The following is a 14,534-nucleotide window of genomic DNA, read 5'->3' on the forward strand; positions in this document are numbered from 1 at the left end:
TGTCATTGCTACTTTCTGTACAGTTCTTCAGAGGGCTGACTCTGCCTGTGTCTCTGACCTAGAGCTAGACCAGAATGCTCTTGATACTGTACCAGACCTCTCATTTCTGCTTGCCTTGCACTGCGGGTTCTAGAACGTCACCTGCTTGCCCTAACCTCCAAGCTTTCCAACTTGTGGGCTAACTGTCCTTGTTAACTCGCCTCCTTGCTGTCAGTCTGGCCTGACCTCTGCTTACTGCTTTGCTGGCTTCTTGTCTTGACTCACTTCTTGTCCGGCTTTACTTGCTGACCTACTAGGTAGCACCCTAGAGAGCAGCCTGCTTTTCTTAGCTGCTCTCTTAGGAAGATGTTGATGGAGTGTGTTCATTGAAAGAAGAAACATGACTGAGTGAAACATTTTTCTCCTTTTTTCTTTCTGTTTAACTTACAGTATCCAAATCAGGAATTGACACACCTTTTTCTATAAAGGGCTGGAATGCAGTTATTTTAGGCTTTGTAGGCTTAATGGTCTCTGTCACATCTACTCAGCTCTGCTGTGGTAGCATGAAAGCAACTTTAAATCATACATCAACTATGAGCCTGGCTGTTTTCCAGTAGATTTTTATTTACAAAAACAGGTGGTAGGCCAGGCATGGTGGCTCATGCCTGTAATCTCAGCACTTTAGGAGGCCAAGCCGGGTGGATCACCTGAGGTCAAGAGTTTCAAGACCAGCCTGGCCAACATGGCAAAACCCTGTCTTTACTAAAAATTAGCTGGGTGTGGTGATGCACACCTGTAATCCCAACTACTTGGGAGGCTGAGGCAGGAGGATCACTTGAACCCGGGAGGCGGAGGCAGCAGTGAGCTGAGAAAGCACCACTGAACTCCAGCCTGGGCAACAAAGTAAGACTTTGTCTCAAACAAAACAAAACAAAACAAAAAAAACAGGTGGTAGATGTGTGTAGTTTATTGTACATTAATTATACCTAAATAAAGCTGGTGCAAATATAAACAAATTTGCCTGAGGATTCTAGTTTACTAACCCTGATTTAAGTTTTTAAAACTGTAGCTAAGGGACTTTAGAATTGTTGGGACCCTCAGAATTAGTGATTCACCTACCTTGTATATCGGAACCTGAGAAACAGAGGAAGGAAAATGCTTAAGGCCACATGGCACGTTAGTAACAGAAGTAAGAGCCTTCAGACCTTCATTTCCCAAACTCAGATATGGGGGACACATAATTTTGAGAAATGCTGTTTTAAACAGAGTTGAAGAGGTTTATTTTCTATAAGACTTCTCAAAGCCCTTTTCTTGCTAAATTATCTTCCTTAAAGGGGCACATTAATTTAGTTGCTACAAAGCCAACTGGCTGTTATGCCTCCATTATACTTATCCCATGGATACCTTCATCACCCACGATTTACAATTGGAGTGATGAAGGGGAACATCGTTTAGCATGTCCCGACAACAAGGAACGGCGAAGGGCTTCCCTGTAGTGGGCAGTGGTATAAAGGGTAATCCAAACTTACCTGACAGCTATGATCGTCATCAAGAACTGCTAATACATATTAAGTATTTAACTACCTGTGTTCTATTCCAATAGTGTTAATATGCACAACCCTTTTTCATGGAATACTTAAGTTATTTTGTAGAACCCAGTTTGGAAATGCAGCTCTAGGCTAATTTCGTCAGAGAGGCTTTACTACCATGTCCGCCCTTTCTTCCTTCCCCTCCCCTTCCCCTTCCCTTCCCCTTTTCCTGTTTTTCTTTCCTGTCTTTCTTTCTCTCTCTTCTTTCTTTCTCTTTGTTTCTTTCTTTTTTTTTTTTTTTTGAGGCGGAGTTTCACTGTTGTTACCCAGACTGGAGTGCAATGGCACAATCTTGGCTCACCGCAACCTCCGCCTCCTGGATTCAAGCAATTCTCCTGCGTCAGCCTCCTGAGTAGCTGGGATTACAGGCATGCACCACCATGCCCAGCTAATTTTTGTATTTTTAGTAGAGACGAGGTTTCACCTTGTTGACCAGGATGGTCTCAATCTCTTGACCTCGTGATCCACCCGCCTCGGCCTCCCAAAGTGCTGGAATTATAGGCTTGAGCCACTGCGCCCAGCCTTTCTTTCTTTCTTTTTCTTTCTCTCTCTTTCTTTCTTTCCTTCTTTCTTCTTTTTTCTTTCTTTCTTTCATTTTTCTTTTTTATTTATTTTTAACTTTTCATTTCTTTTGAGATGAAGTCTCACTCTGTTCCCCAGGCTGGAGTGCGGTGGTATGACCTTGGCGTCAATATCCTGTGGCATTGCATGGTAGCGTCAATATCCTGGGCTCAATCCATCTTCCCACCTCAGCCTCCCAAGTAGCTGGGACTACAGGCTCATGCCACCATGCCCAGCTAATTTTTGTATTTTTGGTAGAGACAGGGTCTCACTGTGTTGCCCAGGATGATCTCACTCCAAGTGAGTCTCCTGCTGTGGCCTCCCAAAGTACTGGGTTACAGGTGTGAGTCACCGTCCCTGGCCTATATTTCTCTTCATTAGTTGGTTTGTATATTTACTGATGATAATCTATTGCTAGATGAGGCCATAGTGATGAATGCAGTGCAGAATCTGCTCTCAGGAAACTTACTATTTGCGTACCATGTAGCGTCTTATTTTATATTTTATTTCAGGTAATGTAGTTTGGCTGGATGAAATGACAGCTACACGAGCCCTTATCAATATGAGCTCTCTGCCTGCACAGGATAAGATAAGAAGCAGGGATGCCAGTGAGGACAAGCCATCTGAGAAAAGTAAAAAAGGTAAGTGAACAAAAGAGGGAACTTGGGTCTGAAAGTCCTCTTCACGCAGTCCCGTTGTGCGCTGTGCGTGTCTCAGCAGACTGCTGTAGCCTCTCATCACCAGGTGGTTCTGAAGTAAGTTATGATGCTTTAGATCATCAGCAAAGGGGAAAACGCTGGACTTTAAAAATTATATGAAATAGTTCATCCTGTATCTCATGATATGAAATCTTTTACCTTGTTTCGTCTTGTCCTTCACATTCCATGTTAGACAAGCAGGAAGACAGTTCAGATGATGATGAAGCTGAAGAAGGAGAGGTTGAAGACGAGAACGCAAGTGATGTAGAGGTTAGTAATAGGGCAAAGGTAGACGTCAGGCGCTGTTGGAAAAAATGCTTACTGTCTTTTTAATTGAAGTCTAAAAGACTTAGTTGTGTTTTTCCTCTAGCTTTCACCGTGAGACCTTCTGAGGGTGCACAAGGCTCTTGTCCTTTAAGGTCATGTGGATGTAACAATTCACCTTGAAACCCCAGAACAGTGCTCATCCTTCTACAAAAAAGAAAATAGTTTTATTGAGAAATACTTTGAAGTGTTATCTAATCGGTAAAATTAAGAAACAGCAAGTAATGGCATATTTCCTAATGGATTATGTACTGCTGTTAGAAATATTAGCATGTATTCATTAAAAAATATTTACTGAGTACCTACTATATGCCATATTCTAAGTGCCAGGGATAAAGCTTCAAGCAAAACAAAGTCCTGGCCCTCTTGGAGCCTGCATTCTAGTGGGGAATACAGATGATACACCGATGCACAGATCCTAATACTGTGTCAGGTGGTGACAGGTGCTATGAAAACAGGAAAGAGTAGGGAATAGAGAATGGTGGAGACTGTTCCTTTAGACAAGGTGGGCGGGAAACCTCCTAGTTAGAAATTCTACAGAGGAACTGGTGCTATAACGCTTGTACGTATTAAAGGTAGAATGCTTTTCTTAATGGTAACTTGACTACTGAAGAAATATGAAAAGGACTTTAATTTTTATATTAAAAATACTCTTCTTTCTTAAGTTGGACACGTTGTCTCAGGTAGAAGAGGAGTCTTTGTTAAGAAACGATCTTCGTCCAGCTAACAAACTTGCTAAAGGAAATAGGTTATTCATGAGATTTGCTACAAAAGGTAAATTTTTTATTTGGTATTGTTTTGTATTTTCAATCAAAATGATTTATTGTGGAGTGACATCCTTTTTTTTTAATAGAAGTTAGATCAAGTAATCTCAAAGTTCCCTTCAAATTATAATATTCTTGCTTATGAAATAAGTGCTTGCTGCCTGAGCTGGAATTTCTGACTTTTAAAGTGAATATATTTGTATACTTCTGTGACTTCTAGCTAAAGTAAGTGATTTTCTCTTAAAACTGGTTTGTCCCATGTGTTTTCAGCCAGTTACATCTGAATTATGAAAACTTTAAAATGAAACTTTTTAATCTATTGCAGCAGGATCCTTCTGAACATTGCCAGTATACCATTAAGCTCTAATTCCTGTCTCATAAGACTTTTTGCACACAGTGACTTTCGGCGGGCATTTTAAAATGTGTGTGTGTGTACGTGTATATATGTATACACATATACAAATACTGTTTTTTTGAGAGTTAGTTGAAGATGAAAACCCGTCACCCCTAAATACTTGAATACGTATTCCAGAGAGCAAGAACATTGTCTTACACATAGCACACTCATCAAAATCAATGAATCTGACATTAATAGAGTACTGTTACCTAATCCGTAGTCTATATTCAGGTGTTGTCAGCTGTTCCAATAATGTCGCTTCTGTATTTCCCACCCAGCCAGGTCTAGGATCCAATCCAGGACTAAGTGTTTTTAAGGATGTCATGTTTCCTTAGCCTCTCTTAATCTGGAGCTACTCCTGTCCTCCCGTGTTTTCCAAGAGTGTAGGCTTACTGTTTTATAGGATGTCCCCGGTTTGAGTGTGTCTGATGATTCCTCCTGGTTGAATTAGGGTTGTGCATTTGAGGCAGGCATGCCACGGAAGCGATGTCATGTCATTTCCAGTGCATCATGTCAGGAGGCCTGGGACACTTACTCGTCCCATTCCTAGGGATATTCACTTTAGTCACTTGGTGAAGGCAATAATCACTAGATTTTTCCACTGTAAAGGTACTGTTTTTCTTTTGTGTTTTAAAAATTGATGGGCTGGTGGTTGCAGTGGCTCATGCCTGTAATCGCAACACTTTGGGAGGCTAAAGCGAGGAGGATCACTTGAGTCCAGAGGTTCAAGACCAGCCTAGGCAATATAGCAAGACCTCATCCCTATTTTAAAAAATTAAGAAAATGAATAAAATAAAAACTTGGTGGGCAGATCCTTTGAACTCATGTAAATAGCCTGTTGCTCTCAGCATTTCCTGCTTTTAATATGTGTTGATGTCTTTCTGACTACATCATTTCTTACTAGTAGACAGGTGCTGTAAGGAGGAGTTTCTGTTTTTACCTGTTTGTTTATTTACATCAATTTAGAATCATGGATTCTTTATTCAGTGGGTTATCATCCATTAACATGAGTATTTTAATTTATAAATTGTCTTGGATTTGGCCAGTAGAGCCCCTTCAAGCTGTTTTGATGTACTCCATGATTCTCTAAGCACTTTCTTAACTTTATGGCACAACAAAGCGTCTTGCTTTTCCAGACTCATTTTGGATCTTACCTGCTCCACATCTGGAATCAGCCATTTCTCCAAGGAGCTGGTGGGCATGGTTTGAGGGGTTCACGGTGGGGGGCTGTGCATTACCAGTTTGTGTTGTCACATTTACCTACAACACTGGGTATATTTACAGTGGTGTTTGTTATTTACTGTCAGAGTGTCCAAGAACTGTGGAAGGCCTTTGTATTACTGCTTTGGACAAAAATTTATCATCACTGACCACCTTTCTTTCCTGTTAACTGACGTTTTAACTTGACACATATGATCTTTACCACATTTACTCATTTGAGTGGTTGTTTGAGTACATTCTAGATATATAGTACTATGCCGTTTTCTTTAAGCCATTTTGAGAAACACAGTAAGCTGGAAAAAATGATTTACCAAATATATGGAATGATACACACTGTGTTTCCTTCATCCTGATTCTGTGTTGTTGGTGTGCTATTATTCAGAAGTGAATATCATCTTTCATGGGGTGGCAAACTGCCATTTTGAGAAAGCCTTTTTGATTCCTGAGTACCTGTAATGACCTAAAGCTCTTTATGCTTCTTGGAACCTTGTGTCTTGTATTGTTTATTTTTATTTCCCCGTTAAGTCATTTGGCTCCAAAACAGCAGTTGTAACCTTGTTCGTCTCTGTATTTGGCTTTATCTCCTCTACACTCACTGTTTTAGTGGGCACTCAGAGTGTGAATTTGGTAGTGGATTTTTCCTGTTTGTTTGCAAATTGCGCTTATCTGATTCCAGCTATGGAAATAGTTAAGAAGAAAAAAACAACAGAAAACATTTAACATTGCCTTTGCACTCACAGGAAATCCTAGGTAACTATTATAATTAATTTTTAGATGACAAAAAGGAACTTGGAGCAGCCAGAAGAAGTCAGTATTACATGAAATACGGGAATCCAAATTACGGAGGCATGAAAGGAATTCTTAGCAATTCATGGTGAGCCCAAAATCTTAAAATGCAAAAGTATTTAAGTTTTTCTTAATCCTTCTGTTGGTATTCTGTGGTGAAATCTCTAAACCCCATGTAGACTGGAAGGAAGATGAGGGAAGAATTCAAGATTCTTAAATGTGGTAAATGATGGGGAATGCTGAGTTTTAGTTACATTTAAAATATCTGTTTTAGTACCTAACATTGTGTCAGTGTGTAGTTGAAGTGAATTAGTGAGGCCAGACGCAGTGTCTCACGCCTGTAATCCCAGCACTTTGGGAGGCCGAGGCGAATGGATCACTTGAGGTCAGGAGTTCTAGACCAGCCTGGCCAACGTGGTGAAACCCCGTCTCTACTCAAAATACAGAAATTGGCCAGGCGTGGTGGCGCACACCTGTAGTCCCACCTACTCGGGAGGCTAAGGCAGAAGAATTGCTTCAACTCGGGAGGTAGAGGTTGCAGCGAGCTGAGATAGCCACTGCACTTCAGCCTGGGAGATGGTGAGAGACTCCATCACACACACAAAAATAAATAAATAAATGGGCTAGTGGATTTCAAGGTCCTTCCTATTAGTTTTTGATTGTGTGCTTATTTTGGCATTCTTGCAGGAAGCGAAGATATCATTCCCGTCGTATTCAGCGGGACGTGATCAAGAAGAGAGCCCTGATTGGGGATGACGTTGGCTTGACGTCGTATAAACATCGGCATTCTGGTAGTTGCCTGCTCAGCTCTTGGGTAGACACATGTTTGGCTCCTGAAATCATATTTTTATTCTTAATACAATCTTTTAAGGTTCCAAACTTTATCATCCTCTCTTCCTTGCCCTCACCCTCTGCCAACATATAGGAAAGTAAGTCAAGTCACAGTTAATTTTAAGTTGCCCAAAGAGATCAAATGATTTTATAAAAGCTGTTCTATCAAAAAGGCCAAATGTGACACAGGGAAAATTAAAACAAACCTTTTTTTAGGATCCTAATTTTTCAGCTATTAATATCAACAGCTGCATGAAAACAATTTTATTTTTAGACGGAGTCTCGCTCTGTCGCCCAGGCTGGAGTGCAGTGGCATGATCTTGGCTCACTGCAACCTCTGCCTCTTGGGTTCAAGTGATTCTCCTGCCTTAGCCTCCTGAGTAGCTGGGACTACAGGCGTGCACCACCACGCCCAGTTAATTTTTGTATTTTTAGTAGAAATGGGGTTTCACCATGTTGGCCAGGCCGGTCTTGATCTGCCCTCCTCAGCCTTGTGATCTGCCCTCCTTGGCCTCTGAAAGTGCTGGGATTACAGGCGTGAGTCAACACGCCCGGCTGGAAACAATTTTTAAAATTATTTTGTCATATAAACTGATTGTATTCTTTTTCTGTAATGAAAATAGGCTGCTGTGTTGAGTGCTTTGTGCTTGTTGAGTTTGTGCATGTGAATGCCTCAGAAAAGGGAAATATCAGAAAAGTGGGTTTCTTTCTCCTTTTTTGGTGCTTATTTGTAAAAGAACCATTTTAATTATGTTTTATAATGAATTGTTCTTATTTTGAGCCTAATCTGTGGAATCTTCTACATGCATAATAGAACTTGTCAAGTCAGCATACAGAATCACATACACACACATTGATTGTAATTGGGACAGAAAGGGATGAAGTCTAGACATTTTATTTAGTGCGTATATGCAAAATTGCATATTTGAGATTTACATATTAATAATACACATAGTCTGGGAATAGTGGCTTATACCTATAATCCCAGCACTTTGGGAGGCCAAGGCAGGAGGATCACTTGAAACCAGGAGTTTGAGACAAGCCTGGGCAACATAGTGAGACCTTGTCTTTACAAAAAAATTAAAAATTAGCCAGACCAGGCATGGTCTACTTGGGAGGCTGAGATTGCCTGAGCCTGGGTGGTCAAGGCTGCAGTGAGACAAGATGGTGTTACTGTATTCCAACCTGAGCAACAGAGCAAGACCTTGTCTCAAAATAACAACAACAATAATAATAATAATACACATACTTTTATGTTACACTGTTATGCTTTTTTTATGCAGTTTTACTTACTATAAATATTTTCATCATGTAGTTTTTATATACATATTAAGGAAATTAAAAAGCAAATTGCCCCATTTCTAGTACCCTGTATGATGACTGATTTCATCTTACTTTTTTCCCATTTGTCTATTTTCATAATAAATAGTCTAACTCTTGTGAACGTATACTTTCTATTCTGCTGCTTTTGTTTATTGTTTTTTCCCATTGATTTTCATTATTCATGGGGCTTATGTTCTATAAAGTCACGTGAACACTGAATTAGCAAATACTGAATCGTGCGTAGCCTCTGGTCACATCATTTTTGTCAGTGGATCAATATGGTACCTTGTTATATGTGTTTCTGTTTAAAGACACCTTATTTAACATTGAATTCATGGCCAGTAGCCCTAAAACTCACGCTGAACACCGCCCATCACAGCCTGGTTGCATCTAGGAACACCAGGCAGCACTTGAGCAGGACACTGGGGGCAGTTTTAAGCAGTGAAATCACTAGCAGCAAGTGCAGAAGTGTGAAAAATGTGGCTAGCGGCAGACTGAAACAGACACTTGTTTATAGCATGAGATGAAACAAGAAGGCAGAGTGTTGCTTGGTTTGGCCTCAGCTGGGAGTGTGCATGTCTGGTGACTCAGAGTCTTTTGCCATTCTGTGCGTGCCAGCAAACGACCATTGAAGCATTGCGAGTATTGATTTTGGAGTTACAAATAAGTTTGGCAAATTTGCAAATACAAAAACTGAATCATGAATCGGTGTATTTTAAATGACTTTATGATATTTGATTAGGTTGCTACATCATACTTTACCTAGCCATGCTCCTGTTACAGTATCAGAGTAATGTCCATTCAGCATTATTACAGATCGTGCTCTTATAAAATGTCAGGGATGGGAGCCCCATCTTTAAAAAAGGTCACCGATGTAGAGTAGAAAATCATACTTGTTAATTTTAGTGCTTTTCCTAATGTTTTCTGATTAAATTTCTTCAGGACTAGTGAATGTGCCTGAGGAACCCATTGAAGAGGAGGAGGAGGAGGAGGAAGAAGAGGAGGAGGAGGAAGAAGACCAGGACATGGATGCAGATGACAGAGTGGTGGTAGAGTACCACGAGGAGCTCCCGGCTCTCAAGCAGTCCCGAGAGCGGAGCGCGTCCAGACGGTCCAGTGCCAGCAGCTCAGACTCAGACGAAATGGACTATGATCTGGAACTGAAAATGATTTCCACTCCTTCCCCAAAGAAGAGCATGAAAATGACTATGTATGCTGATGAAGTGGAATCTCAGTTGAAAAACATTAGGTAAAAACTTTGTTTTAATGCCAGCTTTTCATTTGATTTTAAATATTAATATGACTTCTTAATTCCTCTTAATTTTATAGTATCTTTCATCTATTCTGATTTTAGTCCCTTGTAGGAGTTTAATAAACACATCCAGTGTTTCCTCTATACAAGCAGCGATTCTTGTTATAAAAGCTATAGACAATATAGAAAGTGAAAATCATCTGTATTCCCATTCTTTCCTGACAGTAACACTGTTTGCAATTGGGTGAATAACCTTTCAACTGTGTGTATGTGTGTATGTGTGTATGGCACATGGAAAAACTATAGATATATTTGTAAAAAAGTATATTTTTTATAAAAATGAGATAATGCTATTTATAGTTTTGCATTGTGCATTTTCACTTATTATAGACATTGTTATTTTTTCAACTGTATATAGTCCATTGTTTGAAAGTATCATGATTTATTTAACTAATTCCTTTTTGATGGACTTTAGGCTTCTATTTTCTTACTGTTGCACTAACTAGATAAATTCTTCAAAGTCCAGTTATTATATAAAACAATATACGTGTTTAAAAAGGTGGTAAGTGTTGCTAAATTGTTTTCCAGAAGGGCTTTAATCACACACATTACCACTATTACCTACATGCTCACCAGCCTTAGCTATTACCATTCTTTCTAATGTTAGCTGGTTTTATGAACAAAAAAGAATTAGTTATTTCAATGTGCAAGTCTTTGATGACTACTAGGGGTGAGCGATTCTGTGCAGGCAGAATCCACAATTCAAGGGTTAAAGTCTAGGGACGCTTTATCTCACATGTTCTCACCATTCAAGCTGATTTGTTTGTATGGCCTTGTTCACACTCTTATTTTTAGTTTTCAGAGAACTTTCTGGTAGAGAATGCCACCGGAGCCATGCTGTTACCTAGCATGGTAGCATATCTCTTTGAAAGAGAAGTCTGCCCTTTAAAGAGAGAGACTGTAGACTATACTGTGTGTTGACTACAGCCAAATCACAGCATGGGTGAGCGGAAGCCCCAGTCTCTTCGTAGGCCTCTATTTAACATCTGTCCCAGGAGAGGGTGGCTGGTAGTCTCGTGCTCTGTGATAGCACATACACGTGTGGAAACCACATTCGAGAACCTGCTCACCCAGACCAGGCTCTTTATAGCAGGTAGCTCATGGTTTTCATAAGCACATAATTGTAAGTTTATGGATTTGTAAGTGAATGTTGGCCATATTAGATTGGAGTTTCCTCCCAAGTATGAGATTGTTGTTTGGGCCTTGTCTCAGAGCTGAAGTTGGTTAACTGTGCCCTGTCCTACCCCCTTTTTAAAGGAACTCCATGAGGGCAGATAGTGTATCTTCAAGCAATATCAAAAACCGCATTGGTAACAAACCACCACCTGAGAAATTTGCAGATGTCCGGCATCTATTAGATGAAAAACGCCAGCACTCGCGTCCACGGCCACCAGTCAGCAATACTAAATCAGGTATTGTTCTTCAGCTATGTTTCTGGGCTGTATTCTGAGCTCCAGAAAGCAGACCGGGGCAAAGTTGAGTTCTTGGGTAAAATATGCCATTTGTGAACTGATTTCGCTGTCCTGGCTCATCATGTCTAGATTTTGGGCTAGGTGTTGGAATTTCAGGAAATGAAAAGTAATCAGACTTTTGCAAAATAGTTTTAAATATTTTTATTCCAAGTAATTACAGTCGTTCCTTGGTATTTCTGGGGGTTTGTTTCTGGGACTTCCCGCCCCACTACAGATACCAAAATCTGCAGATACCAAAATCCATTGATGCTTAAGTCCCTTAAAGTGACATATTACCTGCGTATAACCCACACACATCCTCTCATTTACTTTAAGTCATCTCTAGATTATTTATAATACCTAATGCAGTATAAATTCTTATCCTGTATTTTTTTTTGCTGGACTGTTATGTCTTATTTTTTTTCCCCAAATATATTCGATCCGCAATTGGTTGAATCTGTAGATGTGGAGCCCATGGATGAGGTGCGCCAGCCATATTTTACTCTGTATGACATTGGCATACTTTATATAAAAGAATAATGGAAATTAAGTTGGGTGGTTATCTGAATGGTTAAGAGTTTACACTACATCATTTGTACGTGCAAACACTCATTCAGCAGGTGTTTAGTCAGACCTGCCGTGTGTCAGAGCCAGGGCTGGGTGCTTAGGAGCGTGAGAAGTCTTTGGAGGAGACACACAGCCATTGCCGATCTACTAAGAGGTTGTGAAAGGCTCTTAGAGAAAGTAGCTTTAGACTGCGGCCTCAGAAGGGCAACATCTTTGTTGGCAAACCTGATTTTTTTAGATAGGAAGTAACCTGGTCTTAGATCTATGTTAGAAAGATAACTGGAGGGTGGAGTGGGGTGGGGTGGAGAGTTAAATCAGTACCAGGAGCCTGAGCTAGCTCAGTGGAGACAGAATGGATAAAGAACCGGAAGTCCTGTGAAGGAAGACTCAGGGCTAGGAAGTACTGGAGGAATGGGCTCGGGCCTGAGCGAGCAGAGGCCAGGGTGCTGCTCTCCGAGAGAAGTTAAAGATGAGGCCTCAGCACAAGGTCTCGCTGACAAATGTGTTTTGCCTGTTGCTGTCATTGTTAGGGGGAACGCAAGAGGATGGGCAGATTTCTGGGGGGATGGAGGGAAAAACAAATTTTTATCCTTTGCTTTTGCTGGTTGCCAGTCTCTTTATTGGGAACTACTTATATGTTCAAAGATTGTGCCTTCTGCTCTCAGGGAGCTCGCAGGATTCTTTTGTTAGATGAAACTTTTGTAAATTATTTAGTCTGCTTGAATCTGCTGAAAAAAAAAAAAGATCGTTTCTTCAAAAATTTAGTTCTGGAGCAATCAATTAAAGATTTTCCCCCTGACAGCACCTATGTCCAAATTTTCCTAGGGAAATCCAGACTGATGACAAGGGAAACATTCGTAGCAGCCTGCTTGTCAGGCCCTGCATCCTCACTTAGGGAGAGCTGGTGCCAGGTCCTTTAGAGGTCTCAGGCACGTGGTGCCAAGAGTAAAGCACATACACTGTGACTGTTGTACTTTCTCTCTGTTTTCAGATATACGCCAGCGGTTAGGAAAAAGACCATATTCTCCAGAAAAGGCTTTTAGTAGTAACCCAGTGGTTCGGAGAGAGCCCTCTTCTGATGTTCATAGTAGGCTAGGTGTTCCCAGGCAAGATATTAAAGGCCTCTACGCCGATACTCGGGAGAAGAAATCAGGTTGGTAACACTTAACATTGATGGGATGGGGAGTTCGGTGAGAGCAGAGGACAGTGGTGTATTGTCGAAATACTTTCTTATCAGAAGGCAAGAAACAGCACAGGCCAAACATAAGTGATGATTCCTTTTCCTTTAAGGTCATCATCAGCATCATCAGCATCAGCATCCCAACAGTAAGGAACGCTTAGAAAATGGAAAAAAATAGCATGCTCTTGGTTCCTTCTGTGTGGCACAGATCCTTTTTAGTTTCATGTGAGCTATTCCGATCTTTGTCCACATACAAATCCTACTTTTTTCATATAGCATTTTATCGTAGTTGTTTGCCACATTTTATCATCTTATAAATAAAACTTGTAGGCCAGGCACGGTGCCTCACGCCCGTAATCCCAGCACTTTGGGAGGCCGAGGTGGCTGGATCGCTTGAGGTCAGGAGTCTGAGACCATCCTGACCAATGTGGTGAAACCCCGTCTCTACTAAAAATACAAAAGTTAGCCAGGTGTGGTGGTGGGTGCCTGCACCACTGCACTTCAGCCTGGGCAACAGAGCAAGACCCTGTCTGAAAAAACAAAATAGAAACCACTTTTAATTGCCTTATAATGTGGCTGTCCACAAAATCTAAACATGTATTTCTCTTGTGAAATTTTCATAAAATGTATTTCAAAAATGAATGGAAAGTGGGCAGAATTTCTGAAATGTTGCAGTGCAGTAGGCCCATTGATTTGTAGAATGTTGGAGCTGGAAGGATCTGGGAGCGGCCTACTCCCAGCAGAAGGGATTGGCACACAAGGGCATGTCTCAGCAGGGAAGGGCAGGAGCAGGAGGAAACAGCCTCTCGGGTGATCCCATGTGTCTGGTGACAGGGAGGTACATGACTGGCCCCACACAGTGAGAATCCCCTGTGGGGTCCAGACCCCTCTGTTTGCAGGCAGGGGCTGCCCCCGGGAAATGAGATGACCTTCCCAAGGCTGCACCGTGGTGGCAGGCACCACAGACTGCTGGCGTTTCCTACACATCAGGGGTTAACAGTGCCACTGCCCCCTCAGTACTACCCTGGTTCTTAGCGCTGACTGCAAAACTGAAATGTCATCTCATCCAAACAGGTAATTTATGGACTCGCTTAGGATCTGCACCCAAGACCAAAGAAAAGAGTACGAAGAAAGGGGATCACAGGGCACCTGGCGCTGAGGAAGACGACTCCGAGCTGCAAAGGGCGTGGGGGGCTCTGATTAAGGAGAAAGAGCAGTCTCGCCAAAAGAAGAGCCGGTTAGATAACTTACCATCTCTCCAGATTGAAGTTAGTCGGGAAAGCAGCTCTGGTTCAGAGGCAGAGTCCTGATGCCCCCGGGGCCTGTGGCAGCTGCCCTAAAGCCTGACATTCGGGCACGGGGTGGGGCGCAGTAGCAACCTCCCCCACAGGAGCTGGCGCCCTCTCGCTCCTGCTCACACAGTCACCCTCAGCTCTTGCTACTTCGGCAAGGCATCTTAAGAATGTGACAAGTTTTCAAGGGCATCTCTATCTCGCTGCAGAGTTGTAGTTCTGGGCCCTCGATTCTTTTCCCACCACCCCACAGGCTTTA

At 41.6% G+C, this 14,534-nt stretch overlaps 1 protein-coding gene across 1 annotated transcript in view; it reads left to right on the forward strand.

Moving 5' to 3' along the window:
* NCBP3 (nuclear cap binding subunit 3) overlaps nt 1-14,534 on the forward strand; it is a 40,681-nt gene that overhangs the window by 20,159 nt on the left and 5,988 nt on the right. Inside the window, exons 5-13 of the mRNA XM_064378077.1 lie at nt 2,642-2,770; nt 3,021-3,097; nt 3,817-3,925; nt 6,308-6,407; nt 7,007-7,110; nt 9,416-9,722; nt 11,043-11,197; nt 12,795-12,956; nt 14,058-14,220. Of these exons, the coding sequence (XP_064234147.1) occupies nt 2,642-2,770; nt 3,021-3,097; nt 3,817-3,925; nt 6,308-6,407; nt 7,007-7,110; nt 9,416-9,722; nt 11,043-11,197; nt 12,795-12,956; nt 14,058-14,220 (1,306 nt within the window). The remainder of the gene's footprint in view (nt 1-2,641; nt 2,771-3,020; nt 3,098-3,816; nt 3,926-6,307; nt 6,408-7,006; nt 7,111-9,415; nt 9,723-11,042; nt 11,198-12,794; nt 12,957-14,057; nt 14,221-14,534) is intronic.

The sequence above is a fragment of the Aotus nancymaae genome, unplaced genomic scaffold, assembly GCF_030222135.1.
Source record: "Aotus nancymaae isolate 86718 unplaced genomic scaffold, 86718_ANA_hifiasm-v0.15.2.pri h1tg000018l, whole genome shotgun sequence".
NCBI lineage: Eukaryota > Metazoa > Chordata > Mammalia > Primates > Aotidae > Aotus > Aotus nancymaae.